The sequence below is a fragment of the Candoia aspera genome, chromosome 1, assembly GCF_035149785.1.
Source record: "Candoia aspera isolate rCanAsp1 chromosome 1, rCanAsp1.hap2, whole genome shotgun sequence".
Taxonomy (NCBI): domain Eukaryota; kingdom Metazoa; phylum Chordata; class Lepidosauria; order Squamata; family Boidae; genus Candoia; species Candoia aspera.
In genome coordinates, this window is record NC_086153.1 from 278,185,781 (window position 1) to 278,211,771 (window position 25,991).

At 43.0% G+C, this 25,991-nt stretch overlaps 1 protein-coding gene across 1 annotated transcript in view; it reads right to left on the minus strand.

Annotated features, from left to right (window-relative positions):
* MIDEAS (mitotic deacetylase associated SANT domain protein) overlaps positions 1-25,991 on the minus strand; it is a 65,852-nt gene that overhangs the window by 23,607 nt on the left and 16,254 nt on the right. The window contains exons 2-5 of the mRNA XM_063289860.1: positions 11,831-13,516; positions 5,009-5,320; positions 3,151-3,493; positions 2,658-2,724 (exon numbers count right to left, since the gene is read on the minus strand). Coding sequence (XP_063145930.1) covers positions 2,658-2,724; positions 3,151-3,493; positions 5,009-5,320; positions 11,831-13,333 — 2,225 coding nt within the window. The 5' untranslated portion in view covers positions 13,334-13,516. The remainder of the gene's footprint in view (positions 1-2,657; positions 2,725-3,150; positions 3,494-5,008; positions 5,321-11,830; positions 13,517-25,991) is intronic.

Consider the following 25,991-nt stretch of genomic DNA (forward strand, 5'->3'; position numbering starts at 1 on the left):
AAATAAAAGGTTCTTCTTTTGTATTCTTAGCAAGCCAGCATATGCTAACTAGGAGCAAATGTGTTAAAATAGAAAAAGAAGATTCAGAAGCTTCCAATAAAGAGAACTGTAATCTGTTTACTTATATATAAAACGACCCAAATATGGCAAATTTCTTCACACATGCTTGTCTCATTCTATGCAACTCATCTGCTAAGTGATAATTGCTAAACACATTATCAAGATGCTAAGTGATAATTATGGAAAATTCAAGGGCCCTGTCCAAGACAGGACTGCTTGTTAAGTCTGCATATGATATCAGATGAAGAAAAGTTCAACTCTAGTGCCTGAAGCTTAAATCACTGCTAAATTGTTCCATTTATTTAGTGGTTCTAGGCAGGCATCACCATAACCTATTTCACAAGTGCGGTAAGAACAAGAGAGCATCCCAACCCCCTTGATAGAACAAGAGGAACAAGCAGCACATACAAATTTAAATAACTTGCTCAACAGATATAAAAATGAATGTCCCTGTATGAGTGTGTGTGCTTATGATACAGACATACATTCAAAATGCATTTGTAGCAGGATTGTAATCTGCCATCTACAAACAAATGTGGCTAAATTATATTACACGTGAGCAATGCAATGGTCAAACACAATGCATATTGAATTCCTAGGTTATTCTGAAGAAGAAATGGATAAATCTGTTAGTCTGGAGACTGGCTTAGTTACAGATATTAATATTATCCTGGAGCTATTCAGGTAGTGTTTTGCTTCCAAGTGTTTCTTTTAAGCCTTTAAAGGGTTTGGATTTCTCTACCAAGATTCGAAGAATAATCAGCTGAAGCATTTGAGTACAGTTTCTATCTACAGATACTGTTGTTGGACCAGGAGTTAGCTTGCATCTACAGGGCTCCTAATCACAGGCTCCTGCAGCAAACTGAAATTATGTCAAGATGACAACATGAACATGGTGACACATCATAATGCAAATTCCACTCTTCAGTACTTGCATCCAACATCTGATGGAAATATTGTAAGTTGTGGGGTTTGTATCATGACATCTTGATGTATGTCACTCCTTCCTCCCGCTCTGTCATGGATGCCTATGTTCCTAATAAAGCCTTCATTCATTCTATTTTTGTGCTCAGTTGCTTATCAATTTCCACAGGAAATCAGGAGAAAGAAGAATGCCGGGCCCAGTCTTTCCCTTTACTCAAAGCCCTTTGCATCAGGCCAAAGGAATGAGATTTTAACAAGTATAGGATTGTAGACTTAATTAGAACACTGAATGAAACCGCTTTTTAAAAATAAGCCTGCAAGACAGCAAGCTAATATCTAATATACATGTATTAGGAAGTGACTCCACACTGAAGTGATGCTATGAACTAGCAGGAAGCCGTATTTTGCCTGGTTCCTCCACAATGATGAATGACATCTGATGCTCAAACATGCATAATACTTCTATGAATGAAGGTCCTTAATAAAGCCTGTCTCAAGGTACAGTAGTGAAGGGAAACCATTTTTGGCCTGAGGATCAGACTGCCCTGGGCAGGTGAATTAGACTACTGCAATGTGCTCTACATGGGGCTACCCTTGAAGAGTATCTGGAAGCTTCAGCTGGTCCAGAATGTGGCCGTGCAGACAATTCTAGGTGCTCCCAAGACCTTTGCTGCGCAAGCTGCACTGGGTTCCAGTTTGCTTCTGGGCCCAATTCAAGGTGTTATTACCTTTATAGCCCTACATGGCGCGGGTCCAGGCTACCTGAGGAACTGTCTCATCCCCATCACATCAACCCGCCCCACCTGGTCATACAGAGCAGGCATGTTACGGGCCCCGTCTGTAAGAGAATTCCATCTGGCGGGGACCAGGAAGCGGGCCTTCTCTGCAGCAGCTCCCACCCTCTGGAACATTCTCCCCCAGAGGTGAGGCAAGCCCCCTCTCTCCTGGACTTCTGTAAAAAACTGAAGACCTGGTTTTGCCATCGCACCTGGGGCGGAGAGGGGAATAGTCATTCTTGGGGATGGCTGGTATCCTAGAATGGCCCCTTATATATTCACGGACTGAAGAAGAACCTACTGCCATCTGGATTTTATTGCATTTTATATTTTTATTTTCTATTTATATCTCTATGTAATGCATTATTTATAGGTTGGATTGAATTTTAAATTTTATTTCTATTATAAACCGCCCAGAGTCCCTCCTCAGGGGGAGATGGGAATTGATAAAAAAAATTGATAAATGAATAGGGACTGGGAAGCAGTATCAGGCAGAGTCGCTTGTGCCGTGCAACACTGGCACCCTCACATGCACGCATTTTCACAAATACATTCATTTACACTATGGGTAGGGTGTAGGTGACTCTCCAGCTGATGAACTACAACTCCCAGCATCCTCATCATGAGCCACATTACCTGGAGCTGTTGAAAGTTGCAATAAAGCAGCATCTTGAAGACTCCATATCCCTTACCTCAGTTCACACCCTTCCTTCCCACCCCAGCAATTCAGCTGAGCTGTACAGACTAGCTGAACAGAAGAATATCTTCCTTCCTTCCTGGGCTAACAGAAACTAAATTTCTCAGGAATGAAGTCAGGAAAAGGACTTCTCATATGACCAAGAAGACGTCTCTGACATTAAGCAACAGCACTATATATTTTTTCAACTGAATACTTACGGTTCAATGCTGACAGGAGTGCACTCTCCCATTACAGAGAGGACTGGAGGGGTGGCTTCTGTACTGTCTGCAAACAAATTCATTTAATTAAATGTATAATCCAATCTATCTAAAAGACTGATGATGATGATGATGAACTAAGTTATATATAACTCTCAGCTCCATACTTATGACAAGATAGCAACTTATAGCCATTATTTATTGAGGCCATATTTCGATTATATACTGCAGTCTTATGCTGCATACCATTACCATGGTATAAACACATCTTCTCCAACCTGGCACCCTCCAGATGCATTGGGAGAGCAATGAATCCTGGGAATTGTAATGTATCTGGAGAACGCCATGATGGAGAGGCTAGCCTAAGCAGAACCTAAAATACCTCAGCCTGAACAAACTTTCCAATTTATATTATCTACAACTGTCAGCTGTAATCCATCCCTGGGGATCCTCCCATCCCAACTCACCAAGAACACTTACACAAGAAACTTACTAGATCTGAGCAGGGTCCTGTGTGCAGCTTTTGGAGTCATCGGAGGTGGAACTGCATTACCAGTGGCAGAAAGGAAAGCATGGAAATATAGTCCTGAGCCCTCCCGTACTGGGCTGAGAATGGGCGGGGGAGTATAAGGAGGTAGCTCAAAGTTCCTGTCAGAAGGGTGATCAGCCAGACGGACAGGCGAACGCAAGTGGCTCTGGTACGGTGTGATATTGGAGTAGACTGGTGGGGCAATGAAGGTGCCAGCTTTGGGGGGTATGAAAAGAGGCTCTGGTCTTGGTCGTTGCTTTGGTTTCCGTGCAAAACCATCCACTTCTTTTGGAGCAGCGCCTTCATGCTATATAAACATATATAAAAAGAAACATGCTTTGTTTCCAATAGAGGAAAATATTTAAGTCTCAAAACCTTCCCTGCATCTCTGAAACAAGGGACTGTCCTCACCTCCCTCCATTCACAGAAATCTCTTCAATCCATTAGGGACTTCAAAGGGAAAGGGAGAAGATTTTTTCCTTCTTCTGCCTTGCCTGCCACCACTATGGGGCACAGAGGACTGTGGATGGAAGAGCTGTCCAAGAACAGGGAGACCCAACTTAACGTAAACTAAGCATCGTTTGTTTATTCTATCAGAACAATGTCAATATTATTCTGTTACCTCCATAACATTATCAAGTTACACCGCACCTTTTGAGGAGGAAAAAAAGAGGTTGAAGAGCTTAGAATCTTTTTTTTTACTGCATTTATTCCAAAAAGAGCTCATAAGACAAGCTGAACAGTTAGCACTAATCACTGATTGCAAGTTTTGTACAGCACGGCCTTACAACTTTGAGAATCCTGAATGATAATGTGAAATTAGCAAAACAGCATTATCGGAATTAAGTTAATGAATGAAAACATCAAGGCATCCATTTTGGATAATGTACATGGATACTTTTTATCCAGCCCCCCTCTTCGTCTTGGAAACTATCTTCTTAGTAACATGTAACTAAGAAAGCTATTATCTTCCATCCAAAGTTAAGTAATACAATGGGAGTAAAGTTGGCTAGGATTATTCCATGCATATAAAATACATTTATTGTATGAGCTTTAATAGAAGATCACATAGGGTGACTTCTTTCTACTTGGGAAGAAACTTTGGAAAACAGATGTAGTCGTAATTCACCACTATTTATTATTTATTATTTTTTTATATGGAAATGCTTCAGTGTCTATAACATATAACATTTGATGTAGCCAAAAAAGCATGCAGAAAATGAACTGTGTGTAAAATTCAAACAAAATCCACATATCATTGAAATGCGAACTATCCAACCCATGGAACTCCTGCCCTCAAAGAGGACTCCCCTTAGTCCTTCCTTGCTTCCCCTTTTCCCTAGAGGAAGGAACTAGAGGTACTGCTCTGTCACTAAGTCAACCCAGCCTTGAAAATTAAACACTAGGCAACAATAAGAATCTATTGTAACTTCTGAAGCAGGCGAAAATAATTGTCTACAGCCTGGTAACCCCCAAGTAAGTTTGAGTTGCCTCAGCCAACAGCTAGAAGGCACCACGTTCATAGAAACATAGAGCTGGAAGGAAGAATTTAGGCCAGTGAGTTCAACCTCGTTTCACACATCAAACCAAAGCAAACTGTGTATGACAGTCAGCTGTTCAACTTCTATCTGTACACATTCAGTGAAGGGCAGCCCACCAACCTCTTTAGTCATTGGCTCCACAGTTAAAACACTTGCCCTGTTTCCTAAGATCCAGCTAGAATCTGCCTTGGGAAGGCTGACTGTTGACATAAAAGGAGTGGAATGTATGCAGGAAGACTGACATCTCTAACTCAGAGAATTCATACAGCCCCAAGATCTACCTGAGCTGACATGTCCATATTCAAATTGCGATTGGACCTCCTCCGGGTGACAATTACAGAAGGCTTGCTGTCTGAAATGCCATGATCGTTCGCCAGGAACCGCTGCTGCTTCCCATCCTCGCCCTTTTCCCTGGCAATATCTTGAGCATCCAGTTTCCTCACTGGCACAGACACAGGAATAATGAGAGGCACGTGGCTGTTATCCTCCCGGGCTCTCTTTGGGGCTGGAGAAGAGCTGGCAAATTCTACAACGCTCCTTGGTGCAGCAACTGCTGCCTCACTCTTGTTTTTTTCTTCTGACATTTCAGGTTCCTTAAATCAAAGAAAAGCATGTGCACATTAAGGTATTTGGTCTTTGAAAACGACACTGTGAAAATTTATACTGTCTCCTTCCAGTGAGAAAGGGAAGGCTGAATAGACCTTACTTTCAATAGCTAACTTCACACACTGTACCAAACCATGGTTTGTTTTAACCATGATTTCTTGAAAAAGCAATTGTGCTTCATTTATAAAATTAAGTCATAAACCACATCTTACAAACCACAATGGCTGACATATCAAGCTAAGCCAAAAATGAATCACATCATGGATAGTGCACTTTGTCAATGCAGACAAGAGCTAGAGATGGGGACATTGGCCTTCAGACAACAGAACTAAGTCAAAAAGAAACTACTGTTCAGAAACATACAGAGTTAAACACTGCAAAGATAAAAAGTTGAATATATCCAGTCATAAATTAAAATACAGGCAACTCAGTACTAATTTTCTTTCAGCCAATCAGGTATTCTTACCATTTATACTATTTTTCACTTACATACCATGGCTTGATAACGTTTTTTTTTAAAACAGCTCACAAAATTATTTACGGTAATAAAATCATAACAAACCATACTAAAATATCACAATGCATAAGAAACAAATCAATTTCCAATTAATTCATGTTTTGTTTTGTTCCCTGTTCACCACTTCTGATGGAAAGGTGGATATTTGAATCCTGTAAATAAATAAGGCCCCTTCTCTTTAAGTCCATTGGCGATAGACAGCCTCTTCTTGAAGAGGGCCAACCTGGGTGGACGAGTTCCAAAATGACCTACATCCCTACCTTCCTCTTGTGGAATATTTCTCATAGGGCCGCTGGCAGTAGATGGCACTGTGGAAGGCACAGAAACTTGGATATGCATTTAGACTCTCCTTCCCTGGATGTCCTCCAGATATTCTTTTAGATATACCAAAGTGCCTCGTTTTAGGGAACAGTGGTACAGACAAATGTCAACAGTACATAATGGGTGCTTTTCGTGTGAAGATTAATGCATAAGCACCCCTTTGTATATAATGAAACACACCCAACATCAGGATGACCCACGCTTTGATCTGGATCTAACTGTATTATGAATAACTTTCAATGCAGCTTCCAAAATTTTGCACCCATCCACCCAACAAGCCTAAAATAAAGTGGTTTCTCCTCCAGTATTTAGTTTCAAATTATCTTAAAGCCTGGCTTAATTTGTCAGGCAAAGTAATCCATTTGACAAGTGTGCACCCAAGCAACTACAAACCTCAAGCTTACGCAGCACTTTATCCTTTTATTCCCCCAACAAAAGGAGGCAGCCAGAAATTTCCAATGACTTTTAACAGCTAACCAGTTGTTGAGTGAACCTGGCCAACACTGGTGTGCAGGAATAATTTTACTTTAAAACTAATTACCCCTCGAGAGAAGAAATCATTTTATAATGGAAACAAAATCATATTATTTTATGCATTAACTGGGTGAACGTGCACAAACCTCTGGAACACTATATTGGGGAATTATTCATAATGCAATACAGATCAAAGAGTAGGATTTATTGTTGTACCAGAAAAATTATGTTAAGGTATGGAATGATAGCAAACAAAATTTATTGAGGTGGGAAAAATTACAACTGTCACTGTTGGGAAGGATTTCAGTAATTAAGATGAAATGTTTCACCCAGGATGTTGTTTTGATTCCAGACAATACTGATATTGACAACTGATGTACCACTTCAACAATGGCAAGAAGGTATTTCTAAGTTTGTTTGACAAAGCAAAAAACCAAGAATTAAATATAAATTGTTGCAAGATGCTAAAGAAAGAGGTGGTTCAGGATTACCTGATTTAAAATTGCATTTTGCTGCCTGTTGTTTGGTATGGTTGAAAGATTGGGTGACTTTGAAAAATATGAAATTATTGGAGTTAGAAGGACATGATTTAAGATTTGGGTGGCATGGTTACTTATGGTACAACAAAGTTAAGGTTAATATAGATTTCAAAAATCACTTCATTAGGCATGCCATATTGAGCGTCTGGAATAAGTATAAAGCAAGATTGTCTCCCAAAATTCCTTTACAGTTGTCATCCCAAGGAGGTTTTTTTAGAAGAGAAATGATAGTTAAACAAACATGGTTGACATATGCTGATTTATTGACTTTATTGGAGGAGAACCTAAATTGAAAACAACAGAAGAATTGGAAATGGAAGGTCATACTTGTCAATGGTTTCCATATGTTCAGTTGACAGAAAGATTTAAACTGGATAAGAAGAATTATGATTTTATAAATGAGAAAACTGATTTTGAATTGGATTTGTGTACTAATGACGAGCATGTTATTGCTAAGATGTATAAACTTTTATTGAAAATGAATATGGAAGATGAGTATGTTAAAGATTGTATGTTTAAATGGGCAAAAAAAATTGGGTACAATATAATGCTTGATCAGTGGGAGAATACGTGGAGTAAAGGACTGAAATTTACAATAAATTATAATCTCAAAGAGAATTTTTATAAGATGATGTATCATCGGTCAAAGATGTATAAGGGAATGGCAAATATATGTTGGAAATGTTCTCAAGGTGAAGGTACTTTTTTTCATCTTTGGTGGACATGTAAGAAAGCTAAGAAATATTGGGATCAGATAGGTACTTTAATTCATAGAAAAATTCTCAAAATAAATGTATAATTGAAACCAGAGGTTTTCCTTTTAGCTTTGATGGATAAACAGATTGAAAGAAAACATGGGACTTTGTTATTAAATATGATAACAGCAGCAAGACTATTTTATACACAGAGGTGGAAGGACTTACAAATACCTACAATGGAAGGATGGATGGTAAAGTTAATGGAATTGGCCAAGATAGCGAAATTGACTACTTTGATTAAAAAGAAGATTTTGGCTAGCTATATTTCTACTTGGAAACCACTTTTGGACTTTTTGCTTGAAACTGAAGGAAATGAAACTTTAATTTTGGGATCTGATGATTAGAATTGTTTATGATTATAGAAATATTGTGTACTACTGTTAATTTTAGAGTATATTGTATCTGTACCAAAGAAAGTCGGAATCTTCATTTTCTATTCTTTTTCTTTTCTGCACTCTTAATTTTGCTTTCTTTCCGATCTTTTCTTCTCAACTCTTTTTGTTTTTTTATATTTTATTTTTCGTTGAAATTTAATACAGTTTTATGGGGGGGAAAAGAGTAGGATGTACTGTTATGCAGTGCATTGGTGCCACACACCATAGGGTATCCAAGTATTCCTCTTATTGCATCTAAACATCAAATGAAACCAACATGGTACTTTCAACATCTGTATATACCATCCTTCCCAATACTCCAACATTTCTGAAAGATGACTCCCATAATTGCCTATTAGCATGGCCAAGATATTTTGAGAATGGCTAGGACAGTATAAGCAATCTTCAGTCCCAAAAAGAGCATCACAGATGAGATATAAATTATACATAGCCTGAGTTGCGTACCTTTTTCTTCATTTACTAGGTATATATCCTATGTGCTACAGATCATGCTAGACCCAAGATGGAACATAACCTTAAATATGGCAGCTACCTGAAGCCTCTGTACTACTAGGGTAAAGAAAAAGTATAACAAATCTTTGAGCAGTAGTAACAGAAACTGAGCTGTCATGGTTCGAAAGACCTGCTGGTTAATTTTAAGCAAAAATAGTGAAAACAACCAAGTTACTAATGCATTTTTGAGAAAAGGGGTCTTACCTCTGAAGTCAGTGGAATATTGGCATATGTTACTCTGTTTTGGCAGTCTGCTATCCATAGCTTAACTATTTAAACTTTTAAAAGGGAGTATATATTAAAAAAGGAATTTTAGAAGCATTTCAAGTTTCAAATAAAATAAAAAATACGTTATCTCAGGTTCCTGGGAAACCTCAACTAAACAGTTTCTCCAAACTGGCACTTGTTCCTATGTTCAGTTTTTTGAGCAACTGAACAAAGAAAAAATGATGGGATGTGGGAGTAGGGTAGACATTAGAAAAAGCAAAGAAAAAGGAAAAATAAAAAATAAAAATTTAGCTGCGTGGCCACCCCAATATGGCAAAAGACACTGTAAACTTTCAATAATGTTTCATCAAGCAATTTGTTTAATAACACACAAAAAGAAAAAGAGACAAGAAGAGGGAATGCAACTGGTACTCCGGTTACAACTAAACACAGAGCCCAAAATCTCTATACGGGAGATTTTTTGTGGGGGAGGCATTGCCTTCAAGTGGTGACTGCCTGGATGAGTCCCTGCAGTTTTCTTTGCAAGGTTTTTCTGAAGTGGTTTGCCATTGCCTCCTTCCTAGGACTGAGAAAGAGTGACTGGCCCAAGGTCATCTAGCTGGCTTTGTGCCTAAGGCAGGACTAGAACCTCAAGGTCCCACGTTTCTAGCCTGATGTGTTAACCACTACACTAAACTGGCTCTCAGGAGAGAAGAGAAATGGGTATTATGTGCTAATACAAATTAAGACCACAAGGTTGGGAGGTTGTCAATTATCTAGCGGATTGAAGAATTTACTTCTGCATCTTATCACTGGAAGTTACAACTGGAGGACTAGTTAGAAATTTGGAGAGCATGCAACAGTTTCATTTCCCATTCTTCCTATTGCTAAGAAAACTGACTTACAAGCTAATATTTATTCATGACAGGAATACATACATACATATGAAAAACTTTTTAAATTAATACATGAAATTTATATGATTTTAAGATTTTTTTCCCTCCCCTCTTTCTCTTCTTTTCTTTCTGGATATTAAAGGAATAGAAAAAGTAAATAGTTCTTTTTAAAAAAAATATACAATCCAGTGGTTAAATCAAATCTTTTCCCATTTTTAAGTGAAAAACACAAATCCTTTGACCCATGGCAAAGAGAAAAGATATAACAAGGCCACCTACAATAGTGTTAAATCTGGAAATAACTTTAGGTATTGTACTACATTAAAAAAAGAGTAAATTGAAGCCCAAATGGTACAGAACACATGATGCCAGACCTCTGTAGAATCAACGCAGGTTTAGAGAGGGATGAGAAGGAGGACCCGGTAACTTGTACTTATACGCCATTTAAGCACTACAACTCATGTGATTTGCCTAACCATCACATCAATCTGTTATTTGAAGGGACTTGCAGGATTTTGAAGGGATTGCAGGAGTTATTTGAAGGGAATTTGCAGGACAGAGAAAAATGATCTTAAAGTTATAGGAAGGTAGATTCCATCTGAGTATTAAGAAAAATCCTTATGATAAAAACAGTTCAGTGGTGGAACCAGTGATGTCATGCGCTGCCTGCCTCTGAATAACACTCAGACACTGGTTCGTGGATCAGGCTCTGATTTATTTGCAGGGCAGGTACAGCGTTGGTAGAAAAAAGCTGAGAGTGACAGGAGCGCGCCGGTGCGGGGTTTAAATACCCCGCGCCGGTCAGCGCCCCCTCGCTCGCGGTCACGTCACCCCCCTTTGTCCAATACGTTGCCCTGCCGGTGGGTGAGGGTTTCCGGGATCGCCCATCATCAGGTTTTCCATTCCTCTGCTGATTGCTTTCAGCTGGGCGATCCCCGTTGTATTGGCGCTGATGGCTTGGGTGTGCTCCGTGATCCGTTTAGTTATTGTTTGTTGGCCGTTAGTCGTTGTGGGTTGATGGCTACTTATCTTGTACCTCTTCACCTATTTCCTTGCCATTGTCATGTGTGCCATTGCGCTGATGACTTTAGCTCAACGGCACTCATGACAAGTGATCTATAAAGGTAGCTTGCTTTCTACTGCCGGACAACTGTTGGGAATGAACAGGGGGCTGGACTTTATGGCTTGTGGCCCTTTCCCACTTAATGATTCTGGGCCTCCTAGTCCCTTATTCATCTGTAGACTAATATGCAAAGATTCTTAGCATGGTGGAAAATATGGACCACTGGCTAATCCAAGCTGAAGTCAATTTGTTGCCATCTGACTGATAAGTGCTCAGTCTAAACCCATGAAAGCATTAGCTGGAAAACTCACAGGTTTTCAATTCTACCTTCCAAACATGCTTTCTTTCCATTTATAGATGTAAGTGTTGTAACTGGTGACTTGAGCAAAGGCAAGGGAGAGAGAACAGAAAGACACTTCTCTCAGGCAGCAATTTATTCTCGATTTGACTGTCCATTTCTAGTCTGTAGAAAAGGATAGACCAGTGTTTTTCAAAGTTGGCACCTTTAAGATGTGTGGACTTCAGCTCCCAGAGTTCCCCAGCAAGCATGGGGTTGGGAGTTGAAGTCCACACATCTTAAAGGTGCCAACTTTGAAAAACACTGGGATAGACAAACTATCCTTATTGATTTGAGGATAAGCATGTATTTTCTCTCCTACTTCAATTGTCAGAAATATGTGAGGAAAACAACAAAGAAGTATCTGAAAATGAGATGAAAGGTTGTGAACACATCTCTGAAGACAAATTTCTGATCAGCGACAGCTGCCAGCTTCTCCCAACACTTCAGGAAATGAAGAAAAGTAACAGACAGAACAAGTCAAGAGACACTACTTACCCTGACATTCTGAAGAGAAGCCAGCTCCACAGCTTTCTGAGCCAGAGTTAAGAGGTTGGCTTCTTGAGAAATACGTCGTCTCCTTCGGGTGCTCTGGATGACTCCTCCTCTAACTGCACCAAAGTCATTCGTTCTCGGACCAATGCTGTCAGTGGCAGCCACCTGTTTTTCTGCTTCTTGGGCATTCTCATACATGCCCACCATCTCCATGTCAGGCTGGCTCGGCTGACTCCCCGATGGCATGTTCCCACATTCCAGTTCTGCCCTACTTAGTTGGGAATAACTTTCCTTGTGACTGAACATTTCAGACTGAGGTCGGAACTGGACTTCAGGGTGCTGCTGTGACTGCCAGGGATGAGGTGGCAAAATCCCCCCAGGGTAGTCCTCAGCTGCCTTAGAGGCCAACGTTCCTTCTCCAGAAGGTACTGATGGGACACCTTCCTTAGAGAGCCTGCGTGATCTCCTTGGGAGATTGATCTGTGCCTGTGGTAGCACCGCCTGGGGGTTCTGCTCCGTCAGAGCCTTCAGCAGCTCCTGGTTCCTCTCAGAAACTGGGGGGAACTGATGGGAAACCATATGATGCTGAACAGGCTGAGGAGGTGCTCCCAGATGTGGCTGTGCTACAGAAACCGACGGCTGAAGGCCAAAGGTCTGCACTCCTGCCTGCTGGTGGTGGTGGTGGTGCTGTTGCTGCTGTGAGTAATAGTTTTCAAACAGCTGCAACCGTGGAAGAGCCTGCTGTTTCTGCTGGGCAGTAAAAGCTGGGCTGGAAGATGTGGGAGCGTGCTGAAGAACGTGCAACAGCTCAGGAAGACCCTGCTTCTGGCCCTGCTGACCAAAGGCCAGCTGGAAAGGTTGCAAAGAGAGGCTTTGATTTTGCTGCTGCTGCTGCTGCTGCTGCTGCATTTGCTGAAAAGAACTCATGTGGGCCTGCTGCCTGACCAACGCTTGCTGTTCCAACTGGGCTTTTTGGGATATCATCTGCTGGACAGCATCGCCATACAAGTCCAGCTGTGATACCACCACCCCTTTCTCCCTGTTTCTTTTCAGGACATCCGGGTGGCCATAGTAATCTGGGATGCTGGCATTAGGATGTCCTCCTTTCTGGTTGCCACCATAAACCATCCCATGGTTCCATCCTCCGGGCTGAGGCTGCCAATTTGCCTCACTTCGCTCAGGCAACCGGTTTCCCATTAGGGAACTCTGCCACTTGGCAGCAGCCAGCTGCTGGGGTGTCATCCTTACCTCACCCCTGTCCTGATACATTGAATTCAGCAATGCAGCATTGCTGGGAATGCTACTGAAAACCCCGGCCTTGGTCAGCTCCATGGACTGGGCAGGAGGCACATTCCCTCCATGACTATAATACTGTCCTTCTTTTAGCTGCTGCTGCTGCTGCTGCTGCTGGTGGGCTTCTTTCAGAAGAGCATCTTGTTCGCTAAAAAATGCAACCCGCTTTCCAGCTCTTTTGTTTGAAGACTTGGGCTGAGCCTGAAGACTCATGATTCAGTACGTGTGGAAGTCAGATCAGCAACCAACCCATTGCAAATGCAAGAGCAGAATAGGAAGGAGAAAGTATGAAGCCAACAAAAGGCTCTCCTCCTGCATCAGTCTAATCCATGCAGAGTTGGAAGGGGTGGATCTGTTTGTAGTTTAAAAGGATGCCACGATCCAATGGTTTCACCCCTGAAACAGAAATAAGCAGTGTTAATAGCAAAATGGCAACAAAGATCTAATATGTAAAGCTTTCTAAAGTTGGGCAACTATTTCTTATAACAGTAAGATATGCCAAAGGCCTTAGATTTTTCTGGCTCTATTTAAGCAGAACAATATACAGGTAGTCCTGGTTTAGCGACCACAACTGAGACTGGCAACTTGGTAATTAAGTGAAGTGGTTGCTAAGTGAAACCATGACTGTACTTATGAGTTTACTTCCACTTTCCTTTGCTTTACAGATCTGTGGAGGTCGTAAATGCAAGGACTGGTTGCAAAGTTTCATCACTGTTGTAACTGCAAACGGTCACTGTGTAAGGATTGCCTACCCTAATAGACTCAGACTCACAAGCAGGAACTTAATGATAACTGATTTACTAAAGAATAGTATGCAAATACAGAGAAAGTTGAGAATGAGCAAAAGCGCGCCAAATACAAACTAAAAACCCTCGGCTCAAACTTAATCCCTCCCCTCGCCCTGCCGTTGCAAACTCCCCCCCCCCCCCAGGTGCTGGTAACCGTTTCTGCTGATGTCCTGAGAAAGGAACCTTGAACACACGAGATAACCCAAACACATTCCAATCCAGTTGCTAACATATAACAATCCCACGAGATGGAATCCTCCCCCCCTCCCAGACGAAACATGCATCAGCCAAATGACATGCGAAACGTTACAATGCAACAGTAACATTGGAACGGTGAACATGACATACCGCCCCCCCAAAAACACTAAGGAGCAGGTTTCAGAGGATAAGCCAGATGAAAGCGTCGAACTAAAACAGGAGATTGAACATCACGGGCAGACACCCACTCAGGGTGGGGAAAGTGTTTCCACCGAATGAGGTACTGCAGGGTGCCACGAAGTCTGTGAGAATCAAGGACCTCCTTCACCTCAAAATGTTGCTGTCTGTCAATCATGATCAGAGCAGGAGGTGGGGGTTGTGGATGCCAATGATCGGAGTGGTTGACAGGTTTGAGCAAGCTGCAATGAAAAACAGGATGTAAACGTTTCAGATTGTGTGGCAAATCCAGTTTAAACGTGACAGGGTTCACAACTCCCACAGTGGGAAAAGGACCAACAAACTTAGGAGCCAACTTCTTCGAGGGCTGAGGGGACTTAATGAACTTGGTGGAAAGGTAGACCTTATCACCAACTTTAAAATCAGGTTGAAGGGCTCGTCGCTTATCAGCGTGCAGTTTATGGGCAGATTGGGCATCAGCCAACGCTTGCTGAATCACTGGCCACGAATCTGCCAGTTGAGCAGCCCAATCAGAAGCAGAGCAGGGCTGCGCGGGGGGTTGAGGCAACTCAGGAATGGAGACAAAATCCCGTCCAAAAACAACATGGAAAGGGGTGTGTCCTGTGCTCTGATGGACGGCGTTGTTATAAGCCACCTCAGCAAAAGGCAGCAGATCGACCCAATTATCCTGCTGATAGTTGACAAATGCCCTCAAAAATTGCTCCAGGGTCGAATTAAGAACCTCCGTAGATCCGTCAGTCTCCGGATGCGATGCAGTGGACAACGCCTGCTTGGTGCCCACCAGCTTCAAAAATGCCCTCCAAAATTGGGAAGTGAACTGTGTCCCGCGGTCCGTGACCAAGCGGGAGGGGCTACCATGAATCCGGTAGATGTGGATTAGAAAAAGGCGGGCCAACTGCTGAGCAGACGGAATAGAAGCACATGGAATGAAATGGGCTTACTTAGAAAAATAGTCCTTTACCACCCAAATCACAGTCTTTCTCTGACTAGGCAAATCCACAATGAAGTCCATCGAAACCTCCTCCCAAGGACGGGAGGGACTGGCCACCAGCTGCAGCAGCCCTTGCGGTTTACCCCTCTTCCGTTTTGACATGGCACAGACAGGACAAGAAGCAACATAACTTTTTACATCACGTCTTAAGGTGGGCCACCAAAACTGACGCCGCACCAGATGCAAGGTTTTGACAAACCCAAAATGACCAGCCATTTTATCATCATGAGACCTATTCAAAATTTCCCTTCGCAAACTTTCAGGGACATAGAGGCGGTTTTGCTTCCAAGCTAAGCCTTTGTCAAATGTAACATTGTCTCTATTCACTTGCAACCAAGTATCAGATTTCACCTCTAGGAGAAACTGTTGTTGCAATTGAGAGGGAACCGGCATCCTCCCCCCAGCCGGTGAAACTGAAGCTGGAGGCAGCTGCGCACGAGTCTGACTGCGTGTGACAGCTTGCAAACCCAATTGGGGTTCTGTCCACACCGTACCCACGATGTCAGGTGCCTGGACCGAATCCTGGGGCAGGCAGGAAGTTCTTCCTGCCCGGAATGAATTTCAACTTAAAGTCAAAGCGACTAAAAAATTGAGCCCAGCGGATCTGCTTAGGACTGAGCTTACGGGGTGTACTGAGCGCTTCTAAATTTTTATGGTCAGTCCAAACCTCAAAAGGACATTTAGCCCCCTCTAATAGGTGGCGCCATGCCTCCAAAGCAGCCTTGACTGCAAAAGCTTCTTTTTCCCAAACATGCCACCGCCTCTCCGTCTCGGAAAATTTCCGGGACAGATACGCACACGGCTTCAGGCGGTTGTCAGCATCCGCTTGCAGCAAGAGCGCTCCAGTTGAAAAATTGGAAGCATCCACTTGAACCACAAAGGGTTTAGCGGGATCAGGGTGTTGAAGAATGGGTTCAGCAGTGAACAGGCTTTTGAGTTTGTCGAAAGCCAACTGGCAGTCAGTTGTCCAATTGAGCAATGCCCCCGGGTTCTTTACCTTGCGTGTGTCCCCTAACTCCTTTGTATGTAACAAGTCAGTGAGAGGCAATGCAATTTCTGCGAACCCCTGGATGAATTGGCGGTAATAGTTGGAAAACCCAAGGAAACTTTGGAGCTGCCTACGGGTGCACGGGCGCGCCCACCCTAAGATGGCTTGAATCTTTGCAGGATCCATCTCAATGCCCTTGTCAGAGATCCTGTACCCCAGGTAGTCAAGCTGAGTCTGATGAAATTCACACTTAGAAAGCTTAGCATAGAGCTCAGCCTTTCTCAGTTTGCTAAGCACCTGTTTCACCAAGCGCTCATGTTCCTCTTCTGTTTCAGTATAAATCACAACATCATCCAAATAAACCAGTACACCCTTGAACAAATGTTTATGTAACACTTCATTGATCAATTGCATGAACACCCCTGGTGCCCCCGCTAACCCAAAAGGCAAAACTTTATACTGAAAAGAACCCAGGGGACAATTGAAAGCAGTCTTCCATTCACCCTCCTCCCGTATGTGGATGCGGAAATAGGCTTCCCGCAAATCCAGTTTAGAGAAGATTTTCCCCTTAGCCAGATGTGCTAACATGTCTTTTATTAACGGCAGAGGGTATTTGTTTAATATCGAGACTGCATTTAATCCGCGGTAATCTGTACAAAGTCTCAATGTCTCATCCTTCTTCGCTCGAAACAAGACAGGGGCGCCCACTGGCGAATTTGCTGGTTCAATAAAACCCCTGGCCAAGTTTTTGTCCACAAACTCCCTCAACGCCGCCAGTTCCTTCTGAGTCATGGCATAAATTTTCGGTGTGGGCAGTTGAGCGTCAGGGACCAACTCTATCGCACAGTCAGTTTTTCGATGGGGTGGGAGTTGGTCTGCTTCTTTCTCACCAAACACATCCGCAAAGCCTTGGTATTGCTCCGGCAAGCCCTCCAGTGGTGTGACAGCGAAATGCGGGGTTGCTGCCGCCGCCCTCCCCCCTGCAGCCTCCAGAGCGTCGTCCTCCCCAGGGGCTTGATAGAAACCATCCCCAAAAGTCAAAGTCCTGTGCACCCAATTTATATAGGGGTTTTGTTGGACCAACCAAGGAATCCCCAGAATGACTAAGGGATGCCCCACAGGTGCCACCACAAACTGCAGCCCCTCATGGTGGCTGCCCATTTGCAATGCCACCATGCCCGTGAAATGGGTGACTGTTTTCCCCCCACCCCGCCGTAGAACCATCCAGCTGGGTGAAAATCATGGGACGTTGCAGTGGAAAGCTGGGTAACTCCAAAGCAGCCACGTCAGGGTGCATCAAGCAACGCGAACACCCCGAATTGATCAATGCCCAAACCTCAACGGTTCTTGTGCGGGAGCCTAATTTCACTTTCACGTTCAGTGTGGGATAGTTGGCACTCACCGAAACATGTTCGCGCCCGTCCTCCACCACCTGCCCACAGGCGCTCCTTAGAGCAGGTGGCTGGCATTTCCTGCCAGCTGGTGTAGATCGGGCTCCCCCTTGCACCCGAAGGAACCTCCTCCACTTCAGTTTCAGCCCTGGCTGCCTTCATTTTCCTGGGTAGAGAGGGAGATTTCCCTGTCGGCTTCCCCGAACGATCATCAGTCTTTCCCTTCGGGCACGCCACCGCTCGGTGGCCTTCCTTTCCACATCGGAGGCACTGCCTTTTCGCATAGCAGCACTCCCTCTCCTCCTCCCAGGCACGTTGACCGGACTTTCCAGTGGGCGCAGCAGGGCGGGAACCCTTGCTGAGCCCGGAATATCTCATCACCTTCCTGTGAGCGAAGGTTTCATGGGCATGCTCAGCCTTCCCTGCCAACTGTATCCATTCATACAGTGTATTTGGGTCGTCCCTACCGAGTGACCCCCTCAGGACCTCCGTGTTCAGACTGTCCTTAAAAAGTTCTATTAAGGTAGATTTGGACCAATCCTCAACCTTCCCAGCCAGAGCCTTAAATTCCAGAGCATAGTCTGCTACCGATCGTGGCCCCTGGCTAAGCTCCCTCAGCTCCCGTTTTGCCCTTTCTTTAGCTAACAGGTCTTCAAAGTGTAGCTTCAATGCCCACAGGAATTCTTCAAACTCTTCCAGTTCAGGAGCATCCGATTGACATAACTGCACATACCAATCGGCAGCCCGCCCCTTGAGCTTAGTGGCAATGGCATTAATCTTGGCTCTTTCTGAACGAAAATATGGTTCCCATTCATCCATATAACTCCTTGCATTGGTAAGGAAGAACGATAGCTTAGTTGGATCTCCGTCAAATTTAACTGTAAAGTCCTTAACCCCCACTCCGGGCGGTCCCTTCACCACAGCTGGGCGGTCGGACTTTCTTTTAGCTCCCAGGGATCTCCGCTCTCAAGGAGGGAACCTTGAAATTCACACCCTCGGCGCCCTTGCCTCTTCTCTGTGCCGGGTCCTACTCCTTTCCTCCGAAGAAGGTGGGGGCGAAGAAGGGGACGAATGCCTATTACTAGACTCCCCTCTCCTCCGCTCCCGGGGACCCCAGTCCATTGATATTTTCTGAAGCATAAATTCTATTGACTCCAATTTGGCCTCCACCAGTCTTATACGGTCAGGGGTTTGGGAATCCTCCTTTCCCTCCTGCCTCACCACAGTTGGGGAACTCAGGTACCGCTGTTTCCAAGACGCTTTGGACGTCCCTGGTAGGGGTCCCTGTGTTTCATCCCAGGTGATCAGTTCACCTGGCGACTCGCCGGTCGGTTCAGGGGCTCTTTTACCTCCAACCTCCTCTTCTCCCAGGCTGGAGCTCGACACCTCCCGAACTTCTGAGAGCTCCCGAGTAGGGACCCTCTCTGTTCTTATCACCGTGGAGTCGGGTTCCCCCTCGCTCGATTCCTCGCTTTCCGTGGTTTGGAGATTTGGTTTGCTAATCGCTAGCACTTCTCCCTCACAAAATAAATCTGGAAAGGGGCTAACGGTAAATTTTTTGAGATTCTCAGCTTTATGTAAGGATTGCCTACCCTAATAGACTCAGACTCACAAGCAGGAACTTAATGATATCTGATTTATTAAAGAATAGTATGCAAATACAGAGAAAGCTGAGAATGAGCAAAAGCACGCCAAATACAAACTAAAAATCCTCGGCTCAAACTTAATCCCTTCCTTCGCCCCGCCGTTGCAAACTCCCCCACCCCAGGTGCTGGTAACTGTTTCTGCTGATGTCCTGGGAAAGGAACCTTGAACACACGAGATAACCCAAACACATTCCAATCCAGTTGCTAACATATAACAATCCCACGAGATGGAATCCTCCTCCCCTCCCAGATGAAACATGCATTAGCCAAATGACATGCGAAACGTTACGATGCAACGGTAACATTGGAATGGTGAACATGACACACTGTAAAGGCAGTTCGCTAAATGAGGACTACCTGTATTACTCTCAGAGAGGTTAAAAGATGGATTTGTTCACTGCACTAAAGGATAAGCTTTTTTTAAATCATGGCTTCTTAAACCACCACTGCAGAAAGGCTTCCACATGATGCCAACTCATGTGGAAGTCACTGCATGTACAGTTCTACATATCAAGGCTTTCCACGGCAGAGAATGGGACTCTATTTCTGGACAACCAACTGATGTCACTTACTTACAGAGGGGATGGGCTGTCATCACTGCTCACAGGTACTACACTGGTTTAGATCAACTGAACAGAACACCACAGTAGCCTAGTGCATACATAATGCTAAACCCAAAGTACTGACCCAAGGCGAGGAAACCATGAGCTTAATTAATTCCCAAATTAATTTCTACAATCTTTAGAATCTCCAGGATTGCACTGCTAAAATTCAGTGACAAATCACAGATGACTTTTTCTCTACACTTTTTTAGCAGAAAAGCAACAAAATCAGGTGTCTTAAATCCATATGAAAGCAAACAACCCATACTCAAATTCAGCAAACTCAGAGGTTGGATTTATTTATTAAATTTGTACACTGCCTGACCACCAGCGACCCTGGGCAGTTCACAAAGTAAAAACACAGAAAAGTAACAGTATAACAATAAAGACAAAGGGGCAAAAAGATGGCAAAACTGAGCAACAATGAGAAACTTACACTTCTCAGAAGAAGCTTCAGCCACAGTAGCCAAATCTTCAAGACCCTTTAAAATGCCAATGGGGTGGGAGCGACCCAGATCTCAGGGAGAACTTTATTTCAGAGGGCAGGTGCTGCGCCAGAGAAGGCCATGGTCCCAACAGAGGACATTACAGATAGTCCTTGACTTCTACCCATTTGTTTAGTGACCATTCAAAGTTACAATGGCACTGGAAAAAGTGACTTATAACCCATTCTTGCATTTGTGACTGTTGCAGCATCCCCACAGTCACATGATCAAAATTTGGGTGCATGGCAACCAGCATGTATTTACGAAGGTTGCAGCGTCCCAGGGTCACATGATCACCATTTGCAACCTTCCCAGCTGGCCTCCAATAAGCAAAATTAATGGGGAACTGCGTGATTCACTTCACAACTGCTGCAAAAAATGTTGGAAAATTGGGTGCAGTCACATGATGCCTTGCTTAATGATCACATCACTTAATGAATTTTCTGGTCCCTATTGTGGTCATAAGTCAAGGACTATCTGTATTTAATTGAAGAAACCTGGACTGAATCAGCTGGGCAGATTCCATGGAAGACAGGCAGTAACCAAGCTGTATGGTCAGGGGCATTCTGAAGGATCCTGTACTGAGCAGTGGGATAGATAAGACGAGCTCTAAGATCCCTACCAAATTCTATGAATCTAACTCCCTCTAGGAGCTCTGAAAATCAGAGAACTTCCTCCCCCAAACTGCCCCCCAACATCACAAGATTTTGCCACTCTCATACAATTAAATTAATGGTTAAAAAGAGGAAGTGGAGTTATATTATAGTATATGAATTAAAGCCATATACTGATGCACTGTTCCAAATTTCCTCTTACAAAGTCTAGTTGATTTACAGTATTAGTTCTATGCATCCAATTAGTTCTATGCACTTCAATCTGTTGTACGTTGCACAATGCTAAAAGACAACTTTGGAACTTACATGATGGATTTTAAGATGCTCCTAAAAGAAGACCAAGTATTCATTGGGAGATTCACAATGACATGTATTAGGTACTAGGAAAACAAGTATGTGAAAAGAGAGCAGCTGAGATCCTGCTTTCTGGGAACTTCTGTTCTCAGGCATGGGTCCTTTTGACCAACACGATGGAGGCTTCTAGCTATATTCTCTGGCCTCTTTCCGAAGTAAGCAACTTCCATTCTCAGAGACATAATACTTTTCAAGTATAGAGATTACCATCAATGCAATCAAAAAAAGCGTGAGTAGTAATACTACTGATTAAGCCCCAGCCCAGACACCTTCATAGAGGAGCACCATGTGCAAACAGCAGGAGAGATCAACACTGGCCAAGAGACAGAACTATTGAGCTGAAGCCATAAGGGGAAGTCCACTTTATTTTTCACAACTTGATAATGTAGAGAACACCAATGGGTTCTTTCCACCTTCTAAATTGTCTCCACTCCCAGATAATCACTAACACTTAGCTGAATGTTGCACACACATATTAAGGTTAATTAAAAGTTAATACCAACTGTAATAAGAATGTCTTGATAAAACAACTTGGAACTGGCCTCTTTTCAACACGCACAAGGCCACACAATGAAATAGATTGTAATGCAACTGTCTCTCCGCTTCTATACGAACGAAAGGCTGTGTAAAAGGCTTCCCTTTACAAAGGCAAATAGCCACAACAAAAGGAAGAATGGATGAGTTGTGCGAAGAAAAACCCAGAAGGAATTTGAAAAGTCTACTTTAATATAATCTGCGGAGTCATCTTAAAGCACAGTGCCTACAGTGCTGACTCAGTTTACCTCCAACATATGTAAACACAGAACTCAAGACTTCTAAAAAAATCACTGAGCCTAATACATCTGGAAGAACCAAAGAGATGAAGGAAATATTGTTAGAGAACACAACTGAAAGAATACAACAATATCAGTGCATGATATTAAAGTATATGCCATGTCTATATAGCCCATCAGTAGATACTGCATTTCAGCAGGCATCTGATGGATTTATCTATACCAATGTTTCTCAACCTTGGCGACTTCAAGATGTGTGGATTTCAACTCCCAGAATTCTCCAGCCAGCCTTGCTGGCTGGGGAATTCTGGAAGTTGAAGTCCACACATCTTGAAGTCGCCAAGGTTGCGAAACACTGAGCTATACAGTCATTTCACTTTCCCACAAACTCTAAGAATAAAAATGTATTTCTCCTTCAACTGTTAGTAGCAGGTTTCCCAAATTTGTGACAGCTAAAGCATCCACCTGAATCGAAGGGAGGGAAAAGAATGAAGCACATGCAGGAAATCTTCTGCAACATCTACCTCCTAGGGCCAGGCCACCCCTGCTTCCTTGCACGTGGATCACAGGCTTACCATGTCCCTGACTCACTTCCTCCTCCGCTTACCCTTGGTGAACCCTCCCTCCCTGTCCACACTGGTGGCAAGCAGGGGAGCCCTGCAACCCAGCATTAGCAAGCTAGGGCGTTCCTTCACCAAGGCTGAAAAGCTCTCAGCTCGGGAGTTCAAAAATATCTGAGAGAGCGAGAAAGACACCCCCTCTGAGGTGGAAAACATCTACTTCAAATGCAATTGATACTTGCATTTGGTCTACTTGCACAAATGAAACCCTAACTGGAGAAAGCGCCACGCAACCGTTTGCCTCTCTCTGGGCTGGGAAAGGACCCCATTCTGGCAAAAGTAAAAAAGTTCTCTTTGTGAATTGCTTATTGACAAGTTGCACCAAGCCCACAGGACTGACAGGATGCGTGGCTACAGCTTTTTCTCGGAAGGTGTTGTATCAGAGAATGGCAAAACAATGCCGCCAAACTGTAGCTGTAGAAGTTATAAACCATCTTCTGCAAGTCATTCCCTTAAACCACGTCTTCCATTTCTCCTCCCACAAGTACAGAACTTTAACTCTGCCCTCTGGTCACCCTCTCACTTGGAGATGAATATGTAAACTTGTCCCTCTCTGCTCCGGTTTGATTTCCCTGCCAAGCAGCAGAATCTTCTTCAGGGCTACTAACCCTTTCTCACCCGCATGGAACACTTTTGTTTTTGTCTTTCCTTTTTACCACTGCAGAATGTGGTTTCTAAGAATGACTGCTTTGCCCAAACCAGCACGTTTGCAATTAAAACAAACAACAGTCCCAGAGTAGCTGAAAGACTAATCCAGCTCTTGGGAGCCAAGGGGGGCCTCACTTCATCAGGAAAATCTTGTAACAGTTGATCAAATATCCCAGGGAAACAACGCTTCCTTTTATTTTTTTAGTTTCTGCTCCTGAACTTTGTGAAATACTTTTCCTGAAGCTGGAATGTCTCTTGAAATCATCACCACAACCATTGTCTCCCCCCACCCATTACTGGTTTTATTTGGTATGGTGGTGAAGGTGTTAGGCTAAGAGTGGGGAGACCCAGGTTCAAGTCCGCCCTCAGCCACAGAAACTCAAGGGACGACTTTGAGCCAATCACTGACTCTCAGCCCAACCTACCTCACAGGGTTGTTGTTGTTTTAACTGTACAAATACCAGCAGGGCCTGCAAAACTTACCCTTCCCCAAGATACGTTGATATCGTGCACATTCTGTTTCCACCATGTGTGGAGAAAACAGGGTTGACAGCTCAATTCTGTGCACTGATATATTCAGCAATAATCATACACAAGCCAGAATACGAGCTGACAACCCGCTCCACAAAAAGAAACTATTTTTGTATGCATATAATCCCAAATACTAACATACTTTTGCATTTATGGAGAAATATAAATGATTAAATAATTTATAGGTACTTGATAGTAGTCCTTGATTAACGATAATAATTGGGATCGGAATCTCGGTCACTGAGTGAATTGGTCGTTAAGTGAGACACCCATGTGACTACTTCACTCAATGACCGCAATCCCAGCACTCCCAGTTGAAGTCATTAAGTGATCTCCCAGGTCGTTAAGTGGACGGAGTGAAAGAGCTGTCTGCCAAAAGATTTTATTTGCTATGTTTGCCACCTTGAGTTATTTATAAAAATAATAAAGGCAGGATACAAAACAAAACAAAACAAAACACAAAACAAAACAAAACAAATTTCAGCTACCCTCCGTGCTTTGAGGGGAAATCCTTTGTGGGGCCACAGGAACAAAGCAGAAATCCTCAGGATTTGAATTCCATTCCTGCAGCCCCACAAAGGGTTTCCTGTCCCGTCCACTTGCAACCTTCCCTGCCAGCTTCCCCACTGACTTTCTGGGGAAGCTGGCAGAGAAAATTACAAATGGCAATTATATGATCCCAGGGCACTTGGCAACTGGTTGTAGATGAAAGCCGGTTGCCAAGCACCCGAAATGCAGTCGCATGACTGCAGGGGGGTGGCACGACATTTCATGACAGCTGGAAGTGCTTTATGGGCCGTAAACCACCCTTTCCAAAGCTGTCATAATGTTAAGCAACTGGTCATTAAGCAAGGACTATCTGTGGTAATAAATATCCTTTAAAGCACTGGATCCCCCACCACCACCAATTTCACCTTCTAAGCCTAATGTTTTCCAGTTTATAAATTCATTTCCATGCAAGGAAAAATCATAAAATGATTTTTTTTTATACTAATCTAAAGCAACGTTACAAGCCTGGACATAAAAAATTGTCCTGAAAGCTCTATATGTGGCTTTCTTCTATTTACAAGCTAAACTAGTTGATACTCTTCTCTAAATCTTACACAATTGGTCAATTCAGACATGATTGCATGATATTGTGTGAAAGTCTAATATTTAAAACAAAAATACAAAAGTGAGTATTTCCTTTAAATATAAACATAAGTAACTAAGCCACAAAGAAAAGGACCTATGAAAAAAATATATAATATTTTAGGGGGGAAAATATTTCTTTCTTCTTGGGGGTTGGGATTATGCTCTGCCTGCAAGACTGTGCCTTTGAAGAGGAAAGCCTAGCTGCAATAAACTTTTAGAGTGTACAATAAAAAGAAATGGTAACTTACTATAAATGTGAATAAACATAATTGGAAGTTAAGAACCAGTTCATACAGTGAACTATAACTTGCTTAATTTCAGCTGAGCACGATTGAATAAACAGGATCAATGCATAAATCATGCCTTGCTTTAGGGCAAAGACACAATTTGAAAGTGAAATCAAAGCTTGCTCTATTGCCTCAATGCTTTCAACTTCAGACAGGGCAACATGATTTGCTGGTGGATTCCTGGATTATTCCTGGTTTTTTTGTTATGCCCCCAAGCTTCTAACCAATCCGTGGAGATGCAAGGGCAGGGTAATACCCCATGATTACAACAAAGCACAATTGTCTTGGTGAGGAGTGAACTCAATGGAAATCTAATAGATGGAAATTCTAGATTTGATAGGAATGAATCTACTGGATGATCTGGACAGGCATTATTTTTCAGCCAAACTTCATAGACTGCTGTCCTGATGGAAGTTGGGTGAGGGAAGGGTTGTGCAAAACATTTCAAATTCGAAATACCTGTTTTTCCTTCAGTAAGTATGAAGCACACGTTTTGTACTTGAAATGAGTGGCTTTAATCATTTTGGAAGTGTTTAAACTCATAAAAAGTATTTTGTGTTTTGAAAACAAAATACTAAAATGATTAAAATAGCCCATGCCAAATGTAAAACAAATGCTTCTCA